This window comes from Ciconia boyciana, chromosome 8 (assembly GCF_034638445.1).
Source record: "Ciconia boyciana chromosome 8, ASM3463844v1, whole genome shotgun sequence".
Lineage (NCBI taxonomy): Eukaryota > Metazoa > Chordata > Aves > Ciconiiformes > Ciconiidae > Ciconia > Ciconia boyciana.
Window position 1 is genome coordinate 19,714,972 of NC_132941.1, and position 17,398 is coordinate 19,732,369.

Sequence of the window (17,398 nt, forward strand, 5' to 3'; positions counted from 1 at the left end):
GATCCGAGGCATTTTAGTCTCCCTGTATCCAAATCAGAATAATTATAAGTAATTTCCCAACTACCGTAACTTCTCCAAAATAAAAAAGTATTCTAAGTTCTGGAAATAGAAATTTTTTGCATTTTATCAGTCAGACACAGAAGATAAGTACATTGTCTAGAGTTCAAACCCAAGTCCATACACTATGCTATCTGTTACTAAACTTTGAGCATGCGACCATACTACAGCTTTGAACAAAACTGTAGTAAAATTAAACAAAACTGAACAAAATTAGTAAAATTAGTAAATTTTGTTCAATTAGTAAAATTGAACAAAAAATAGTAAAGTATCTAATACAGATACTGTCTCAATATCAATCGTCTCTGTAAAGAAGTGAGCTACTATTCATAGAAAAATAGTCAAACAATAATTCCTCTCTTAATAACCAAGGTACTGAGTTAGTTTACTTAGATTTTTCTATCAAAAAAGATGTTACTATACTGTATTTGAATACAACACTTTTGCATACAAAATCTCATGTGAATACATCATATGATTTAGAGATGGGCACAAACAAGAGACTTTTTATGATCTGTATTATATATTCTTGTTTATCACACATTCTTAAATATTCACACTACGAGAGAGTTTTGACAGCTATTAGGATGGCAGCTATAGCCAGACTTGGAAGTGAAACTTCCCCCCTCTCTCTCTCAGAATTACTGATAGCCCCTCTGAAGGGTAAAAAAAAGAATCAAGAAGAAAAAACCAAAACAAGAAACCCAAACAAACCCCAAGAGTTCAAAACCAAAGAAAACAGTTTTAAGGATTTTTTTATCCTAAATAAATCAGGAATAGCAGAAAAATATCCAAAGCTTACTACAACATGAAAAGCCACCCATAATCAAACTCCTTCAAAACATGAACCTAATTACCTGAAGAATAATATATCATGCAGCTGGAGGCCAAAACACCATGACAGACTAGAAGACTGACTTTGAAAACAACAACACGAGCCATGTTTGTACAGATAACAATAAAAAAAAAGTCAGATGCTGAAAAGTTACACCTTAAATATCTTTTAGTCCAATCTTTAGTGGTTGCTTTGAAACTAAACTACTAGATCAGTTACTACTAACAAAGAATTGAATACCTTGTATCTTGATCTCTGCAATGTTCTTTTTTTCATCACAAATATTTAAACAGAAAGCATCCAGCTTGGCAAAAAGCTTGAAGTCAAAGACATCCTTATCTGTGGAAGGTCTAGCCACTAGAAATGAGAGAGGGAGGGATTTTCAAGGTACATATAATTCATATTTTCACTTAAACTCCTGAGAGTATTTGAGGGTTGTTTTGGTCTAGGTGGGTTTTTTTGGCATTCAGATGACTTAGTTTTGTTTCCTATAGTTTCTTTCATCACCACTATCATGATTAAGTCTGTAACATCCCATCAACAGACCAATCCCCCCCAAACATCCCAAGAGCAACAAGTCTTTCTCTGAAGGCAACTCTACTGATAAGAGTAAAACACGTCAGCATTTGCTCATAATTCTATGACTTACTCCCATCTAGTGATGACTTTCTATTGGAACGATTTTACTTTTTTTAAATGAAGGGTAATTGCTGGGTTAAGAGGAAATAAATTGCACAGCATACTTAATTTTAACATTAAGTCAAAAACTCAATAGGTTCACAGTAGTGGTTTTTTTTCAGGTTATCTAATATTTCCTATTCCAAGACCCTAATGCAGGAAGTTTTCTCTCAAACTTCAAGCTTATAAGAAATGGAAAAACTTGGAAGCCTATTTCAGGCAGCCAACAGCCCGGTTTTACGAGAGCAAGTGTTAAGGCAGGGGAGAACAAGGTAAAGTCACGCACAAGTGTCAAAAACTATCTATGGGGGAAGACCAGAAGTCATTAGACCTCACTGATTGTCTGCACCTTCACTAACTGAGTAGCAAAGTGTTAATCCAAGAGCTCAAATACTTGGGCTTTGTTAAACTACACAGCAGCAGCTTCTTTTTCAGCCTGCAGATTCAAACCCAGGCCATTTAAAATTATAAGTGATTCTGAACATTCTTCACTAAACACCTCATTTCCAGCTCACCTGATGCTTGAGTTTTGGACTTAGTAGTAAAGACAGTGCAGTTGCTCCCCTCTGAGCCTATTTTGATATAAATTCAGTTTTTGTTTCAGTGCTACAGGAACAGCAAGATTTTCATTAGGCTAGCAAGGGACTTGATGACTACTTTGAAAGTATATTTAAATTGCCTAGATCAATAACATAGCTTAATCAAAGTACTATTTATGTCCTTTATTTTACCATGAACACTAAGATCATGCTGCTGTTTGAGTCCAGCTTGCAGAAATCTCATTTACTCAAATTCAAGTCTATTTGTGAAAAAGCAATGAAACGCAAGAATAGAAAGCTCACCTGAAGACACCATTTAGGATCATAATCATTATTTCATTTACTGGTTTTTTTTTAAATCAGTCCTCCAGCCTGGTGAGCCACAGTCACATGAGCTTGATCTTCACCCCACACTACAAAGCTAATTACGTTTCTCTGGATTTGATCGTTTTGCCAGCATGCGACACATCCTTTCAGAACCATCATTTTGACAAACACAACTGTACCTTTCTTCAGTCTAGTGTTATCTTCTTGCTTTTCGTCTTTAGTTGGTTTGTCTCCACTACTTTCATTGCCTGATGGACTAACAGCTGTTAGAAAACTGACAGCAGACATAAGGGCCTCTGTATGCAGTAGAAGGTTCAATGATGAAAAAGCTACCTGTTGAAAACATGAGACTCCATATGACCAAAAAAAATAACTTACAAGTATAAGAGTTGGACTGACGTGTAAAAGTACCCAATGGAATATAACAATTTCTTAGAAACAGAAAAGCTGCATGTGTTACCAGCAACAGATCATAAAGGAAAAAAGCTTTTTGTAAAGCAGAAAAGTAGTAAGCTTAGAAAATAAGAAAACCTAACAACCACCCAACAGCTGTAACTGTTAACCTATAACCTCCTCAGTACAAAAGCCAAGTGATACAAAATTAATTTAGAAGCATTAAATGAGTGAAAAACTGATTGTGGAAAACTGCATTAAATAAGTGGAAAACTTAATTAGATGACTAAGAGAGATACACCTGGAGTAAGGTAGTCTAACCTAAACCAGGATTCAGTCTTCTCAAGCAATATGCTCTGTCAAACACAGACACATTCTTGAATGCTCCTGCAATAACACAGTACTACATGAATGGATAAGTGGCAGGTGGCTGCCATGGACAAACTTAGTATAAAGGTTATTTCTCAACAAATCTAAGGGAGTCCAAAAGGTGAATAAGTGCCTACCATGTAGTTTAGTAAAAGTTATCTGCTTGAATGGGCTTGAAATTGGAAAAAGAGCCCAAATGCAATTCTTCCAGACACAGAAGTCCCCCTGAAGAGTTTCAAGGCAACACCTGATGATGTATAGAAAGCTGAGTTCTCTTAACATCAGCACTATCCCATAGCGTGAAGTCAGTCAACTCAGTATGTATATCCACCTCAGTAGCACTGGAGTAGTAGAACTGTCATCCCCTGCTGCCACTTCAGTAACCTTTTCTTGGCAAAAAAAATTCCAGTATTAACTAGAATTCCCTGATGAAATCTACAGATACTCTGAAAGTATTAGGTGGCAAGTGAAATATTTCAGTCTTCACACCAAAAAATGGCAGGCAAAATAATGCCATAAAGTTATAAAGGGAGGGAAGTACCTGCCACAGAAAACTGACAGCCCTTTGTAGTTTATTTACAGAATTCCTCAAGACAGTTTTTCCTTATATTGAAATCTCTGACTCAAAAATACACCATTAGTACAACAATCAGAACTTATGAAATTACGTACTTGCTGTGTAAACACATTTCCCTATATTGCAATAATTTTTAAGATATCAAATTCTCATTCTAGAGCCTATGACAAAAGTGATGGAGAGGAAAATGCAGTATTGCAAGAAGCCCCCGAGTCATATTTCAGAGTGAAGAATTAGAACATGCTCCCCTCTGCCCTCCCCTTGCCAAAAAAAAAAAAAAAAGAAAAAGAAAAAAAATCACTCATAAATGGATTTAGACTTCTTAGCAAATTTAGCCAACAGAGTGCTGATTATGTAGCGCTCACAATACAAACAGATTATTTGACAGGAAAGGGAAAGAATTCTAGACCCCACTACATTTTCCCATACTGGGCATTTGAACTTCATGATCTCATATGCATGAAAAGATGCATTCTTACGTTATTTTAAATTTTATCCATATGAGCTAGCCAGACAGTTTCTCATCATAGTTAAGAAACAGACTAACATACTGCTCTTATAAGTTGTATAAAAACTTTCAAGTACATTTTAAGTCTTTAAATCTCCCTGCTGCAAGGCCAGGGTGGGGCGAAAAGGAAAGCCAAACAACTCTTATTGATTCCTCCCTTCTAAGTAAACAAACCAAAAGAAAGTAAGCAATACAATCTGTAAGCACTCACTTGAATCATCTGTTCAGTGTTGTCAAAAATCGTCTGAAAGTGTGGCCCATTTCTGTCAGCCTGAAAATAATGATTCACATAAAGGTTAATATTAATTCCAACCAGTCACTCTGCTCTTCAGAAGATACAAAACAATCCACTAGCTCTGAATAGTAAGTTTAAGACTTTAAAATATATGAGTGCTTTAAAAATAAATTTAAAAAGCTTTATGTATACCTTGGTATATTCCACCTTCAGAAGGTCTAAGCCAGGTTTATCTGAGGAACTAATTAGATGAATGGGTGCTTTTTTACCTGTAACATACCACAGGAAATACACAAGAATTAGGGTAATTTCTGTTCTTTCAGAGAACCAAAGAATTTGTGCCTTGAATATAGGGATTAACTTTCAATACCATTTGTTAAAATACATTGCACCACCAAATATGAATATCTGGTTTCTCTTCGTTAAGTCCAAAATGGCAAGTCTGTACACCTTCTCCATCCAAAGACTGAGCACTAAGCTATTTATTTATCTAATAAGTATTATGGTGGGAGTCCAGAGCTTATCAACCATACCAATGCGACACGCACTGCCAATGGACAGTTGCATACTAAATATTGTAACCGGAAAACTAGAACAACATTTGGATTTCAGTGAGTACAAGAGACAGGAGAGCCACAGTTTCAGAGAGAGAGAGAGAGAGAGAGAGAGAGAGATACACACACACGTACTAGTATACTTCTCTTCCATTGCTTATTACCTCCAATTTCATAGTAATCCAAGCTTATTTTCTTTAAATAAGATACAGCTGCTAAATTATAGGTTCTGACAGTAGCTTCCGTTCCAAGATGCATTACATCAAATACAAGTACCATTTCCTCAGTTTTCTTTTGCCTGGTGAGTTCTACTAAAACCTGGATGAGCAAGAAATACACAGTTATACCATCTTTTCACATGTAGTATTCTCACCGTTCAAACCAACAATGAAAAAAGCGCAAAATTAATCCTTGCCTGCTTTACTGGAAGTATTATTTTTATTACAGAGTTAGAGTGTAAAAATAGGGGGAAAAAAAAAGTGATTGTTTGATGGTGAGAGATATAAATATCATAGAAATATTTTGGGATTTGCTTTTTACAAGTGACCTGCCTGGGTATTTACTTTGTTCTTCCAGTGCAAGTTTTCCACCCCCTACCCCAAAATTATGAGTTGGTATTATTATTTTCTACCAAAAATATTCCAATAAGGGGCTTTTTTGCTGATTTTTTTCAATACATACACACAGATGAAGTATGTATATGTGTCTTATTAATATAAATACCATATATTAAAAAACACTCATACGCATACTATATATAACTAACTCATACACAGAAATATGTATGTATATAACATGAGTATTTTTTTGTTCTACACTAAATCTAGAGAACACTGGTAAGAGAATATTGGATATTTTTTTTTAAATACGCTTTACGTAGAAGGTAAAAATAGAATTTAAGAGACACACCTCTTTAATTTCAAACTTCAACTGAAGATCTATCAGTTCCTCTTTAGCAGGCTCCTTATTTCTTATTTCTTCTCCTTTAATTAGTGACCTGTCAGTTGGTTCAGAACTTTCCTCAAAATCTAAATATTCTTCTTCAGAGTCTACAGAAGAGAAGTGACCTCCTCCTTAGCAAACTTTTTCCAGAAACAGGGGTAAATATCCCACCCTCTCTTCCCATTCCAATGGGATTTTAAACTGTATGAGCAGTTTAAACCTAATCTGACAAAGTATACTTTTTAGATCTACACTGTTTTGTTACACATTGGATGAAAAGTGAAGAAAATTAAAGCCCTATTAAGGAAAGCACTAAAGTTTAGCTGTATCATTAGACGTTCAAGAGCACATATAAGGAAAACCAGTTATAAAGTAAGCTCCAGGAAACAAGTTTCCCAGGTTCCACTATAGGAAAGTTCTTCTCTAGAACAGCCACAGAAGTAAATGCTCAAATCCACAGTGTCAATACAGTAATTTGCCATTTGTTATTCTAGTTCTGTATTTTCAGAAAAAGGAGAGCTTTGCAAATGCAAAACACTCGGGACAGTACACATGTGATGTTTGTAACAGTCTATTTTAGCCACATGTTGGCTGCTTAATACAAGTGTACACATCCTTTATACATGTTACTCACCTTTTTTATGTGCCCACCCCAAAGTATGTGTCCTGAAGTAGGAGCAGCAGCAGATTAGTATTTGGCTAAATCTGTTTTTAGATTTAAGTCAATTCTGAAATAACAGGTTCCTCAAATACTCTCTGCTAAAAAGATGTCTCATGACATCTGAATAATTGTACTGGTTTGCTAATGACATCCTAATACAGTTGCCACTAGTAGCTCACTTACATTTGAAGAGGTTGTTTATGCACAATATGAATTAATCCCACAAGAATTTTTTTCTGCTTTTTAAAAAAAGCAACTTTATTATTCTGAGGTAATGTCAGCATCTTAATTCAATCTTCTTATGCACTTGAAATTAGAGATGATCAATCATACTCATCTCTACTGTCCTTATAACATGTTTTAAGATCAATAGCAGCCTGAAAACATTACCTATTCCATAAGTTATGGCCTTCTACTTTTACAAAGGCATATCTGTAGCTTCTTACCTGACACTATTTCTGCTAACAACTGGGGTGTATTAAGTAACCCTTTACTAACAACAGGAATTGTGGGAATAGCTGGTACCTAGAGGCAGAGAAAAAAGAAAAACAACACTATTTTAAAGTCTGTATAACTTGGTATGTTCAGTCATATTTTCCACTGATGATGCATGTTTCACCTTGCCTCCCCCATATTACTCAGCAAGGCCAGTTTTGCCAATACTTATATTGAAACCAGCAGGACAATGACAAAGGCTAAGCTACCCTTGTTTGAATAAGCCCAGCACGTTCTGATGGTAAGTCATAATGAAGATGCTTTGCCTAACTAGCTTGGCAACAGATCTCTTATTTCAAGTGAAAAAGACCACAGACATTAGCAGGAATTCATGCTTACAGTGATCACTGTAGCAGTGCTGGGTTTTTTATTTCTGTTTTCTTAGTTATAGTCAGCTTACCTTTGTACTTGGAATTGACACAGATGACTTCTGAGGCAATGGAATGCTATCAATCAGATCAAAAATTGCCTTGATTTTCTGGTCAGAGAGTCTGACATGCACCAAAGGAAGTCCTCCTGACACTTTAAACCTTTTTTTAAAAAAATTTGATTAAAGTCCAAGACAAAAAAGTACATACCAATTCCTGATTTACCAATACCTACACCCATGTACAAAGATCACATCACAGTAAAGCTAGTGATTCTGCATTAAAAGTAGGTCTCAGACTCAGTTTAAACAGTATAATTAGTAACCAGTGAAAGTGACCAGGGAACTACTAGTCAAAAAAGGTTTCATAAAAAGTAAAGCTATTTCTATTTCTTAAGTTAATACTTTCAAATTATAAAGTGTAACTGAACCTTTGGGGAAAATACAGTTTTCTTTTCTGTAAGTACACAGTAATTAAGAATAAGTCCTTTCAACATTAATATATTACTTTGCCATCCTGGTATCTCTTTCCACCATCGACTTTGCCAACTGTACATGAATATCCATAGGCTGTAATATGTGCAAAGTTGATGGATGTTGAAAACGAGCCTTCTTCCAGTCTTCACCTGCAAATGTTCAGTAAATTTAGATAAAAAAGACATAGCTTGCTAATTGCTTTAATTAAGGTATCACTGAAATAATCAAATGGCATCACTAGGAAAGGATAAAGAACCCATTCACAAACTAGAGAAACCTAGAGCAATTTGGGTAAAGTATTTTAAGAGTTTTTGAATGCATTTTCAGTAGTTCTTAACACTATATTGCCTTAGTGGCCTTAAGCCCAATTCTACACTAAAAGATCTATCTGAACATAGAACCCTAAAAAAACCAGATAGATAGATACATGGGTAGATAAATGTAAAACAGTAACCTAGCATTCTGTTGACTGCATAAACTTAAGTCCAAATGAAGCATTAAGGCCAATTTTAGCTGTATTTTCCTGCATATGATGGAAAACATAATAGTTCTAGGCATTTATGTTGCTTGCTGGCATCAAAGTAAAGAGGTGATACACAAGTCCAAACAAAAAGCAAGCAGCTGTTTGAAGAGAAACTAATGAATTTTTTCACAGTTTAATACCAGACGTGTATTATAATCTATCTTTTAGTTAACTACTGGTTTTGGTTTGCCTTTTTTCTTTAAAAAACATATTTATTTAATACAGGTAGGTAGCCTTCATCAGTCTTTTGAGTAAACAGCAACTATTGTTGTTTTGTTACCTGTTCTTCCAAAAAGAAGTTGCACATTTTTTATTTCCACATCAAACTTGTCATAAGCTTTGTCCATAATCTCCTCTAAGGATGAAAAGCTAGAAGCTTGACTACTGCCTTGATTTATGCTGTTCAGCTGAACACATAAAGGACAAGATAAAGTTAAGTCTAAAACTTACATACACGTGCTCTTAATCCTAGTGAAGATGAAAAAGATGATTCATAGGAGTTTATGACTGACATTTGGACTCTTACAGAGAAGAGAACTTAATTTATTTCACACTTCACTTATGAAGAATAAGTAGGGGGTTTTTGTTACTTCTATCAATCCATTTAATTCAAGTTATGCAAAAAGAATTTTTATTACTAGTTTACAAGTTTACTGCTAGAGTACAACTAAAATAAATATTTAATCAGTCAGCTAAAATCAAGTTAAGTTATTGTAATCTTTCAATCTTATAGGAACAAGGGAATCAACTTTCAAACTCCAAGAGGAAAATTACATGCTCTTTTATTAATAAAAGGCTATCACTTTACAAAAAAGGAAACAAAAGTTCATGTGTTTTGCTGAAGAAATGAAAGATATTAAATGATAAGCTATGACAATAATGATTACAAAATGAAAATGTTTCCTGGGGAGATTAACTAGGACAAGTATGTCAAAGAGAACTTAACAGCTCTGAACATTGATCACACTGCTGACCCAAATTTATTTTGTAAGAAATATAGTAAGTTAAAAAATAGTCACACAGATGACAATCTTTGCTTTCTGAAAACAAGATTGTTTCAGATGACAGCTATGTTAAGAGAAAAGAATATTTTCTCCCTTTGAGCTTATAAGAGAGGTCATTTATATACCTGAAATGTACCAAAGTCCAAAATCAGCAAATCCGATTTTTCATGGTAGAAACCCGTCTGTGGAACCACAAGGTAGGAAGGTTTCAGATTAATCTTCAAGTCAAGGACTTTCCGCATTTCAATAATATGAACTAATCCTTAAATAAAAAGGAAGGGACATTAAAATTGAAATGCTTTTCACAAGTGAAACATTTGTGCCACTCAACATATAAAGAGATGCTATCTATCTGAAAGATAACGCATCTTGAGTAAAGACTTACTTTTGTAACATTCTACTGATTTCTCACTAAATTCAATGCTCCTCCTCACAAAACATCCACTAATCCTCCAAGTCAAAAACTCAAGGAAACAACCCAATCATACTATTTGGCCAGCAATCAAAACATAAGCAAAGTGTTTAGAAAATCATATTAAAACATTTTAAGACATTCAAGGGTTCACCTCAGGTGAGATTTGTTATTATCTTACCTGTAGCAGTTCTTTCCTTGATTTCTTCCAGCTTCATTAACGTGGCTGATGTTAATCTTTCAAGATCCATTCCCTTACTTGTCTGAAAGAATTCTACTATTGCATTTATCGTTCTCTTTTCAAAAAAAAAAAAAAAAAGACAGACAAGAATTATCAATATACACAGAAGTCACTCAGTAAAAAATCAAAAATAGATCTTGACAGAGCTAAGAGAATAACAGCAGAGAAAGGAGAATCAGAAGAGGTAAGAGTTTTGGTTACTACTCACGGCATCATATTTTATTTCCACAGGCTGTGATTCAATAGTAAGACTCTGGTCAGCAGTACTATCCTCTGGGTTAATATTAAACTCTATCTTAAGTAAAGACGACTTGCTATCCCCTATGGAAGCCACAAGAGACGGTACAATGTTTTCTTGTCTCAGGCCTGTAACATACCAGTTTTCAAGCTTTGCTTCCACCCTAAAGAAGATGAATAGTTAAATATACTTAATTAGAATACAGAACACAGTTCCATCCAGGAAAGACAAGCAAGATGAGAAAGCCTTTGATAAAGCCAAACATGACCAACTTCACAGGACTGACATACCACATGGTTAATTATTACATTAGTAAAATGGAAAAATAAATAGGAGGCAAGCTGTTCACAGCAACACAAGGGTGATATTTTCTTTTTACCTTCTGTTATCTGCAAGGTGGACTGAATATAACTTCCAGCTCACGTTTATTAAGAGAATCAGTTTCAAGAGAAAAGAAAGGCAGAATATTTATGCTACAGGTGAAAAAGAGTAGGAATGTTAACTATTACATATTGATTTCAAAATCAGTTACGGACTTGTTTTGGTGCAAATGGGTATTCTTTACGGACAGCTTCCCTGACAATAGTGTTAAGCGGAGTCAGCAGAAAAATGCCGCTGAAAGAAAGCCACGTGAACACAAACCACACAAACTTCACTCGTGCTTAGAAGTACCTGTTAGATACAAAACTGATTTTTAGTGTCCTGGGTTCTCCCTGACTTTGGAAGGCAAGATGGTTTGGGCATAATCAGTGCCACAAGCCTGGCTCCACTGAGATAACCTAATTGCATTTTTCCAGAAACTTAAAATCAACAAAAGTATCTGTTCTACTGTTTCAGTCTTGCCAACTAAATTATATGGCATGCATTTAAGTAAAATATTCTCAAAGCTCTTTTTATTTTTGTGCAGCATTCAGGCTGCACCTTTAATATGCCACAAAATGGTTTTTAGCAAAAATATTTCAAGAGTCAGCAGCTGAGCTGGTAATCTTATGCATAAAGTCAGAAGATGAAGGAACTGCAAATGAAAGCATGAAAAGTGCACAGACTCATTTTCCCGACACTGAAAATCTTATTCATTGACTGTATAATCCAGTAATTTGTGTTCAAAATTTCTGGCGTGCCCTCTCTTAAAACACAAGAAGGACTCCGTTTCCTACATGCTGGTTAATCTCCTACCCACAACACACAGGCGTAGTTTTTCATTTCTGTAGGAAGTAAGCAACACATTCAGTAGTTTGGCTGGAGTGTGTTAGCCAGACCATTTCACACTGCTTAGGTATCACTTCCCAAAAGTAATATTCATCACTTCAACATTTGGATTCAAGAAAGAGCTTATTATTGTTTATGAAGACTAACAAATAGTATTCCTTTCTTCATTCCTTTCTATGTTATTCACCAAATTATGTGACTGTAACTTTTCAATGAAGTGCAATTGCAGAATGCCCAGAAATTTAAAAGTCAATATACAACATAATGCACTACCCAAGAATAGATGTAAAAAGTTGGGGCAGCGAGGGAAAGAAGATATTTCTACAAAAAGAAAATACCAATCCAATTACTTAATGGCTTGTGCTCCTGGGCGCTGTGATATTTTGGTACTCAGATCAATTATCTGTACTTTAAGAGTTTCTGCCACGTTCTTGTCTTCTTTAATTGTAAGAGAAGTGCTTAACAGCTTCAGTGTCACAACATGGGCAACATACTAGTGAGAAGGACAGAGAAAACTTAAATTAGTCATCTTGATACAAATAATTTTTCAGAACTCCTAATTTCAACAAATCTAACGAAATGTGGTATTTAAAGCTATTCCAGCTGACAAAGGTAAGAACCATATTCCTATGTAGGAAGCGAAGTACAGAGTCTTTACTTTCTTTCAACCCTTATCAGTCATTTCTTTAAAATAAAACAGTTTATTTCAACAAATGCAGAGCAGATACAGACTGTATCTCTTTTCAGGATTCATGGAAGTTTTCTTCAACCATACCTAAACTACACTCAATAGAGAGCTAGCAAGATCAACAAACAAAATAATCATAATCCTATCAAATAACCACATTTTAGAAGACATTGCATATATGCCTTTGTTGTTCTTGCTGCTGAATGTCATCTCTCAACCTTGTCAAGAAAGGGTTTTGGCTTCCTGACACATGTACCATTTTATGACTGTGTCAATCACCAACTTAAGAAGAATCAAATAATACCTCCTATCTGAATTTGAAGCCTGCACCTTTCTTCAGGGTACCGAGAGAGATGAAAGCACCTTTACACTTAATTTGTCCAAATTAAAAATGGAAGTTTTTCTACACAGGCAAGCAATGAAAGTGTGAAACAAAGGGGGAAAAAAAGCACCATCACTGGGCACTGTCTGGGCTGTGTCTCTTCTTTGTTGGTAAGAGATGCTTGCTGCTGCTCTGCTCTTTTCAATTTGACAGGAACACAAGTTCATACAATAGCGCACAGGCCTCCATGCTGCCACTCAAACAATTCTGAACTTCCCTGTGTGAGGTACGTGTAAGCTTATAATAATTAAGTTTAACAAAAATATACAAGGTTGGAAAGCTGGAGTGTTGGGCTGGGGAGTGGGGAGGCCTGTTGGGAGAAGAGACAACATTGTCCTTGAAGCAAATAGTCTTAATATAAAAAGTGCTTCTGTAAGTGATGAGCAACTTAAAGCAGAACCACCAGTCATGTTAGGATTTAAAACAACAATGTAATAGCGCTCACAGAAAGTAAGTATACTGAGAGAAACCTTACCTTTTCACATTTTCTTAGTTGTCTACTTTCTACCTTTCTTCCTATAAGCCCTCTCAAGAATACTATACCTGTAAAGTTTTCTCTTTTATTCCCTTGCTTAACAAGCCCAAATCTGTTACAAAAATGTTTTTTTAATTTCATGCTTTCCTTTGTTTTGTAGAAAAAAGTGCTACAACTGAAATCTCCTAATATTAATCATTAGGACAAACATTTTAGTAGAAACATAACATGATCCTTCTAACAAAAGTATCCCTCAAAGTTATAAACATTAGTCAAACAGGAAATAATCACATGCTAATGTTCACCTTTATATAAACAACTCTTCAGTTATCAGAATCAAACCAACTTTGGATTTGTTTAAAAAACAAAGCAAACCAAAAAGACCATACAGACTAATTTAGTTTTCACCACAACAGGCAGCAGAAATAGCTAACCTGAAATAGCTAACCCAATAGAAATAGCTAACCCAATAGATATTGGGTTTTTTTAAACCATCCCCATAAGAAGTTGCTTACCTGCTTTGGTAAGGAAAGGTGATGGGAGCTGTCACTGTATCCAATCGCAGTAAAAAGCTTAGCTTTCTCTTCTGGTGTCATTAGTTCATCAATAGCTAAAAAACCAAAAAGCCACAAAAACTTGCACTTTAATTAGTAACGATAAGCATTTTTCCTCTCATTTGTTTTCTACTGTACTTAAGTTCTGCTGACACATTTCTTTGATTCTTCATGTTGCACTAAGTTCCACGTTGCAAAATAATTTACACAGAAGCAGTCTTCATATATGGCATTACATACGTAGCACAGAAATCAATATAATTTATATTACAAGAGTACTCATAATTCCCAACGATGAATACAGCTTTGAGGAGTACTATTAGAACAAATCTCTGGTCCACCAGCAAATCACCAGAACACAGTATTCCAATCGTCACCTATTACACTACAGCTATAAGCTCAATACTCTTCTCCTTACCAAGGTTCTGAAATGCTTACAGCCATTTCAGAAGTATGCCTTATTTGCCAGCTCAATATTCACTAACCATAAGTAATACTATAAAATGGATAAATACTGCATTGCACTGTTTATGCCATACTCTCTCCTTCTGCACAGTAGGAAGCAAAACATAATATAACTTTCTTCTTAATGTATATAAAATCTTAAAGCCTCTATAGAAGTTAGGACATTACAGTCTACACCTACTTTCAGGAACAGGTGATTCTTCATCTTCTTTTTTCCTAGATTCTCTTTTACCCCAGAAACCACCAAACCATCCTCCACTTTTTTTTTCTACTTCAGTGGTTTTCTTCTTCAGTAGTTTTTGTCCTGATCTTATTGTCTACAAACCAGACATTAAAATACATAATTAACAGAATTACTATATATTTTGTTTTTCTGTAAATAATATATGTATGCATGCATGTTGAACAGACATTTAACTGATGGACAGCAACACCACCCCGCAAAGGATTAAGAGCACTTTGACTCACCAGACAGAAGCAAAAAGAGGATCGGGGTGGGGGGCACATGTGTGTGTGTGTGCGCACGTGCGCGTGTGTGTGTGGAAACAAGCATGCATTACTTTTACTTTGGACAGCCTTTTTCTACACATTTCACTAGCATTTAGACTACAAAAAGGCAGGAACAACATGAAAAGACAGTATTTAAAAGGATACAAGAAGCAATTACATTCCTTAAATCTAGTAGTAACAAACCTGAAGACTGATCCTGTACTATTACATGTATTTAAAACTTTTAATTTGTACTCAGGCTTTCACTTTGCATTTTGAAAATCAAGGTCTGACCACAAAATTCTCAAAAATAAGTAACATCATTATTATTTTTTCATCTTCATTTTACACACATTCCGGATGTGTAGACAAACACTGAGGCTACGCTGGCATGAACAGCAATCATATGATGCAACTACAGAGGTTAATTTTCATGTTAGGAAAATAGCTACCAGTAGCATGCTTCTCACAAGACAACTATTCTGAGCTTGCCCTCAGTGTGCTAGGTGTTTTTGATCTTAACTGCAGATACAACACTTTTCATAATGGTATAACATGCAACTCCTTGTCAAGTGTCACAAATTATTTCCAAAATAAAATGCAGCTAGAGACTTCATCTACCTTTGAACAGTTCTCTCAGAATTGTCTTTTAATTAGATTGGCTGTCCCCTAAAAAGAGTGTATCTAAAGGTGTAGATAGGATGGGAAGAGCTGTACGTGTTTGATTTTGAACAGCTGCAGAACCAGTCTTGAAATAACAGGAGTGAAAGGAAGAAAAGAATCATTAAATCATCACCCTTAGACAATTGCCTGAATGGTACAAAGTGGGTAGCAGTAACACCGTGCACACACACTGGTAGGTTTTTGGAACTGGTTTCCAGTTTGGAAATTCATTTACTCTTGTCCTGGAAGGATAGGAAACTTGCCTTCCCCACCTGCCTATCCCATCATACTCATCGGCACAAATTTTTTCAAGATATTATCATGACAAAACTATTTTATTTGAAGTGTTACAATATTATTGAACAAAAATTATTTCTTACCTCAACTTGTGCTTGTTGTCTTGCTAAGATTATATTGAAGACATCAAGCTTTCTTTCTAGGTCCTGTAAAAATGTATGATGAAATCATTTGCCTCTCAAACATATTTAGGAAAGGCTCACCACTACAAATTCTCTACCAGCTCCTTCGTATTTACACTCCAATTTCTTTCCAGACCTGCTCCTTTCTTTCAAGGGTATACCCTCCTCCCCCCCCGCCGAAGTTCACTAGAAGATGAAACCTGATGTCAGGCAGTCTAATTTTTTTTTTTTTAAATAGATTAATCTTGCACTTCATTAAATGCATCCAAGTTCATTAATCCGCAACCAAAAAGGGTTTATTTAAATGGCACTTTACTAGCATTTTCTTTCTTTCCACAACAGGTTACACTGAACTTCAGATTAAAATGGTATTTTCCACAGAACTCTTGTGCTCTTGTAAAACCACCAACCTTGATTACTGTCATGTATATTTGAATAATTATTTAACAAAGGGATCAAAACATACTTTCTCCAAAGAGAAAAAACACATACCTGAATTTGCCTCTGTGTTTCTTCTGACAGTTTACTCTGTGTCAGCTTGGTCTTGTATATATTTTTGTAACTCTTCAGAAGCTGCCTATGTTGTTTTATGTTACTCCATGACCACATTCGAGTATGTCTTCTGATGTGAACTTCAAGAACACTGTTACCTGCATATTTCCACCTACAATAATTCCACACTTGTAAGCAACTTCCCATTTCATTTGTGCATTACAATTTCAAAGTTGCAGGGATAGTTTATTAATATGCAAACACTTGGTTTACCACTTGTAATTTGAGTAACTTTATTTATAAAAATTTTAATGGTTTCAACATCACTTTTGAAAAATGGATGCAGGGATTATATTTAACGCCTGAAGAACTATAAATCTGCATTCTCTATTGACTCCTGCATGTTTGCCTATTTGGGCTGTAACAGCACTAAGAACACTTAAGCACTTTGATAATCAGCATCAGTTAGTACTTAGAAAAAAGCCACAAAAATGTTTATCAGCTCAAAACTTTAAAAATTACAGTTGACATGTTTCCATTGTAATACATTTGCTAATTTTTTTCTTCAGCCTTTCTAAAATTATATTCTAACCTCTAGAGAGAACATCGGCGTTTTGTTCAGAGATTTTGGGGACCAGGCTTAGCTTTGCAAGTCAGATTTTCATCACTTGGTTCTTTCATGTGTTCTTTTCTGCAAACCTTTTCTACTTGGCTAAGCAAAGCTCTGTGAAAGTCATAATGATATATGCGATCTAGTTTTAAAACTACAGTTAACCACAAAGGCGAATGAAGAGACTGGAGAGGACTCCAGCATCTTTCAAAGAATGCACGAACGTACACAGCTTACCATTGCCTGGCATTTTTATGGAGAGATACATTTGGCCTAAATCTTCTGTACGGTGCATTACGAATCATGTAATCTATGGACTCCAGAAGGTCTATCATGCTGAGGTACTAAACACAGAAAACCAAGTTTCTTAGCAGAGGTTCAGATATTGTTGCACGCAGTGCTTAAAGTACACGTATACCATGGTCTTCAGTATTCCCCAAACTACACAGAAATTTAAGCCTACACATTTTCATTAGCATGTAAAAGTGGACCAACTATACCCATTGCTCTCAAAGGACAC

The 17,398-nt window shown here is 35.3% G+C and overlaps 1 protein-coding gene across 3 annotated transcripts in view; it reads right to left on the reverse strand.

Moving 5' to 3' along the window:
• VPS13C (vacuolar protein sorting 13 homolog C) overlaps positions 1 to 17,398 on the reverse strand; it is a 100,287-nt gene that overhangs the window by 60,010 nt on the left and 22,879 nt on the right. For all 3 annotated transcript variants that reach the window (XM_072871150.1, XM_072871152.1, XM_072871153.1), the window contains 19 exons: positions 17,116 to 17,222; positions 16,269 to 16,440; positions 15,738 to 15,800; positions 14,387 to 14,522; positions 13,702 to 13,796; positions 11,992 to 12,134; positions 10,403 to 10,595; positions 10,135 to 10,249; positions 9,667 to 9,803; positions 8,818 to 8,944; positions 8,046 to 8,163; positions 7,571 to 7,700; positions 7,122 to 7,200; positions 5,982 to 6,121; positions 5,237 to 5,390; positions 4,711 to 4,787; positions 4,495 to 4,554; positions 2,616 to 2,769; positions 1,133 to 1,249 (listed from right to left, as the gene is read on the reverse strand). In XM_072871150.1, coding sequence (XP_072727251.1) covers positions 1,133 to 1,249; positions 2,616 to 2,769; positions 4,495 to 4,554; positions 4,711 to 4,787; positions 5,237 to 5,390; positions 5,982 to 6,121; positions 7,122 to 7,200; positions 7,571 to 7,700; positions 8,046 to 8,163; positions 8,818 to 8,944; positions 9,667 to 9,803; positions 10,135 to 10,249; positions 10,403 to 10,595; positions 11,992 to 12,134; positions 13,702 to 13,796; positions 14,387 to 14,522; positions 15,738 to 15,800; positions 16,269 to 16,440; positions 17,116 to 17,222 — 2,317 coding nt within the window. The remainder of the gene's footprint in view (positions 1 to 1,132; positions 1,250 to 2,615; positions 2,770 to 4,494; positions 4,555 to 4,710; positions 4,788 to 5,236; positions 5,391 to 5,981; positions 6,122 to 7,121; positions 7,201 to 7,570; positions 7,701 to 8,045; positions 8,164 to 8,817; positions 8,945 to 9,666; positions 9,804 to 10,134; positions 10,250 to 10,402; positions 10,596 to 11,991; positions 12,135 to 13,701; positions 13,797 to 14,386; positions 14,523 to 15,737; positions 15,801 to 16,268; positions 16,441 to 17,115; positions 17,223 to 17,398) is intronic.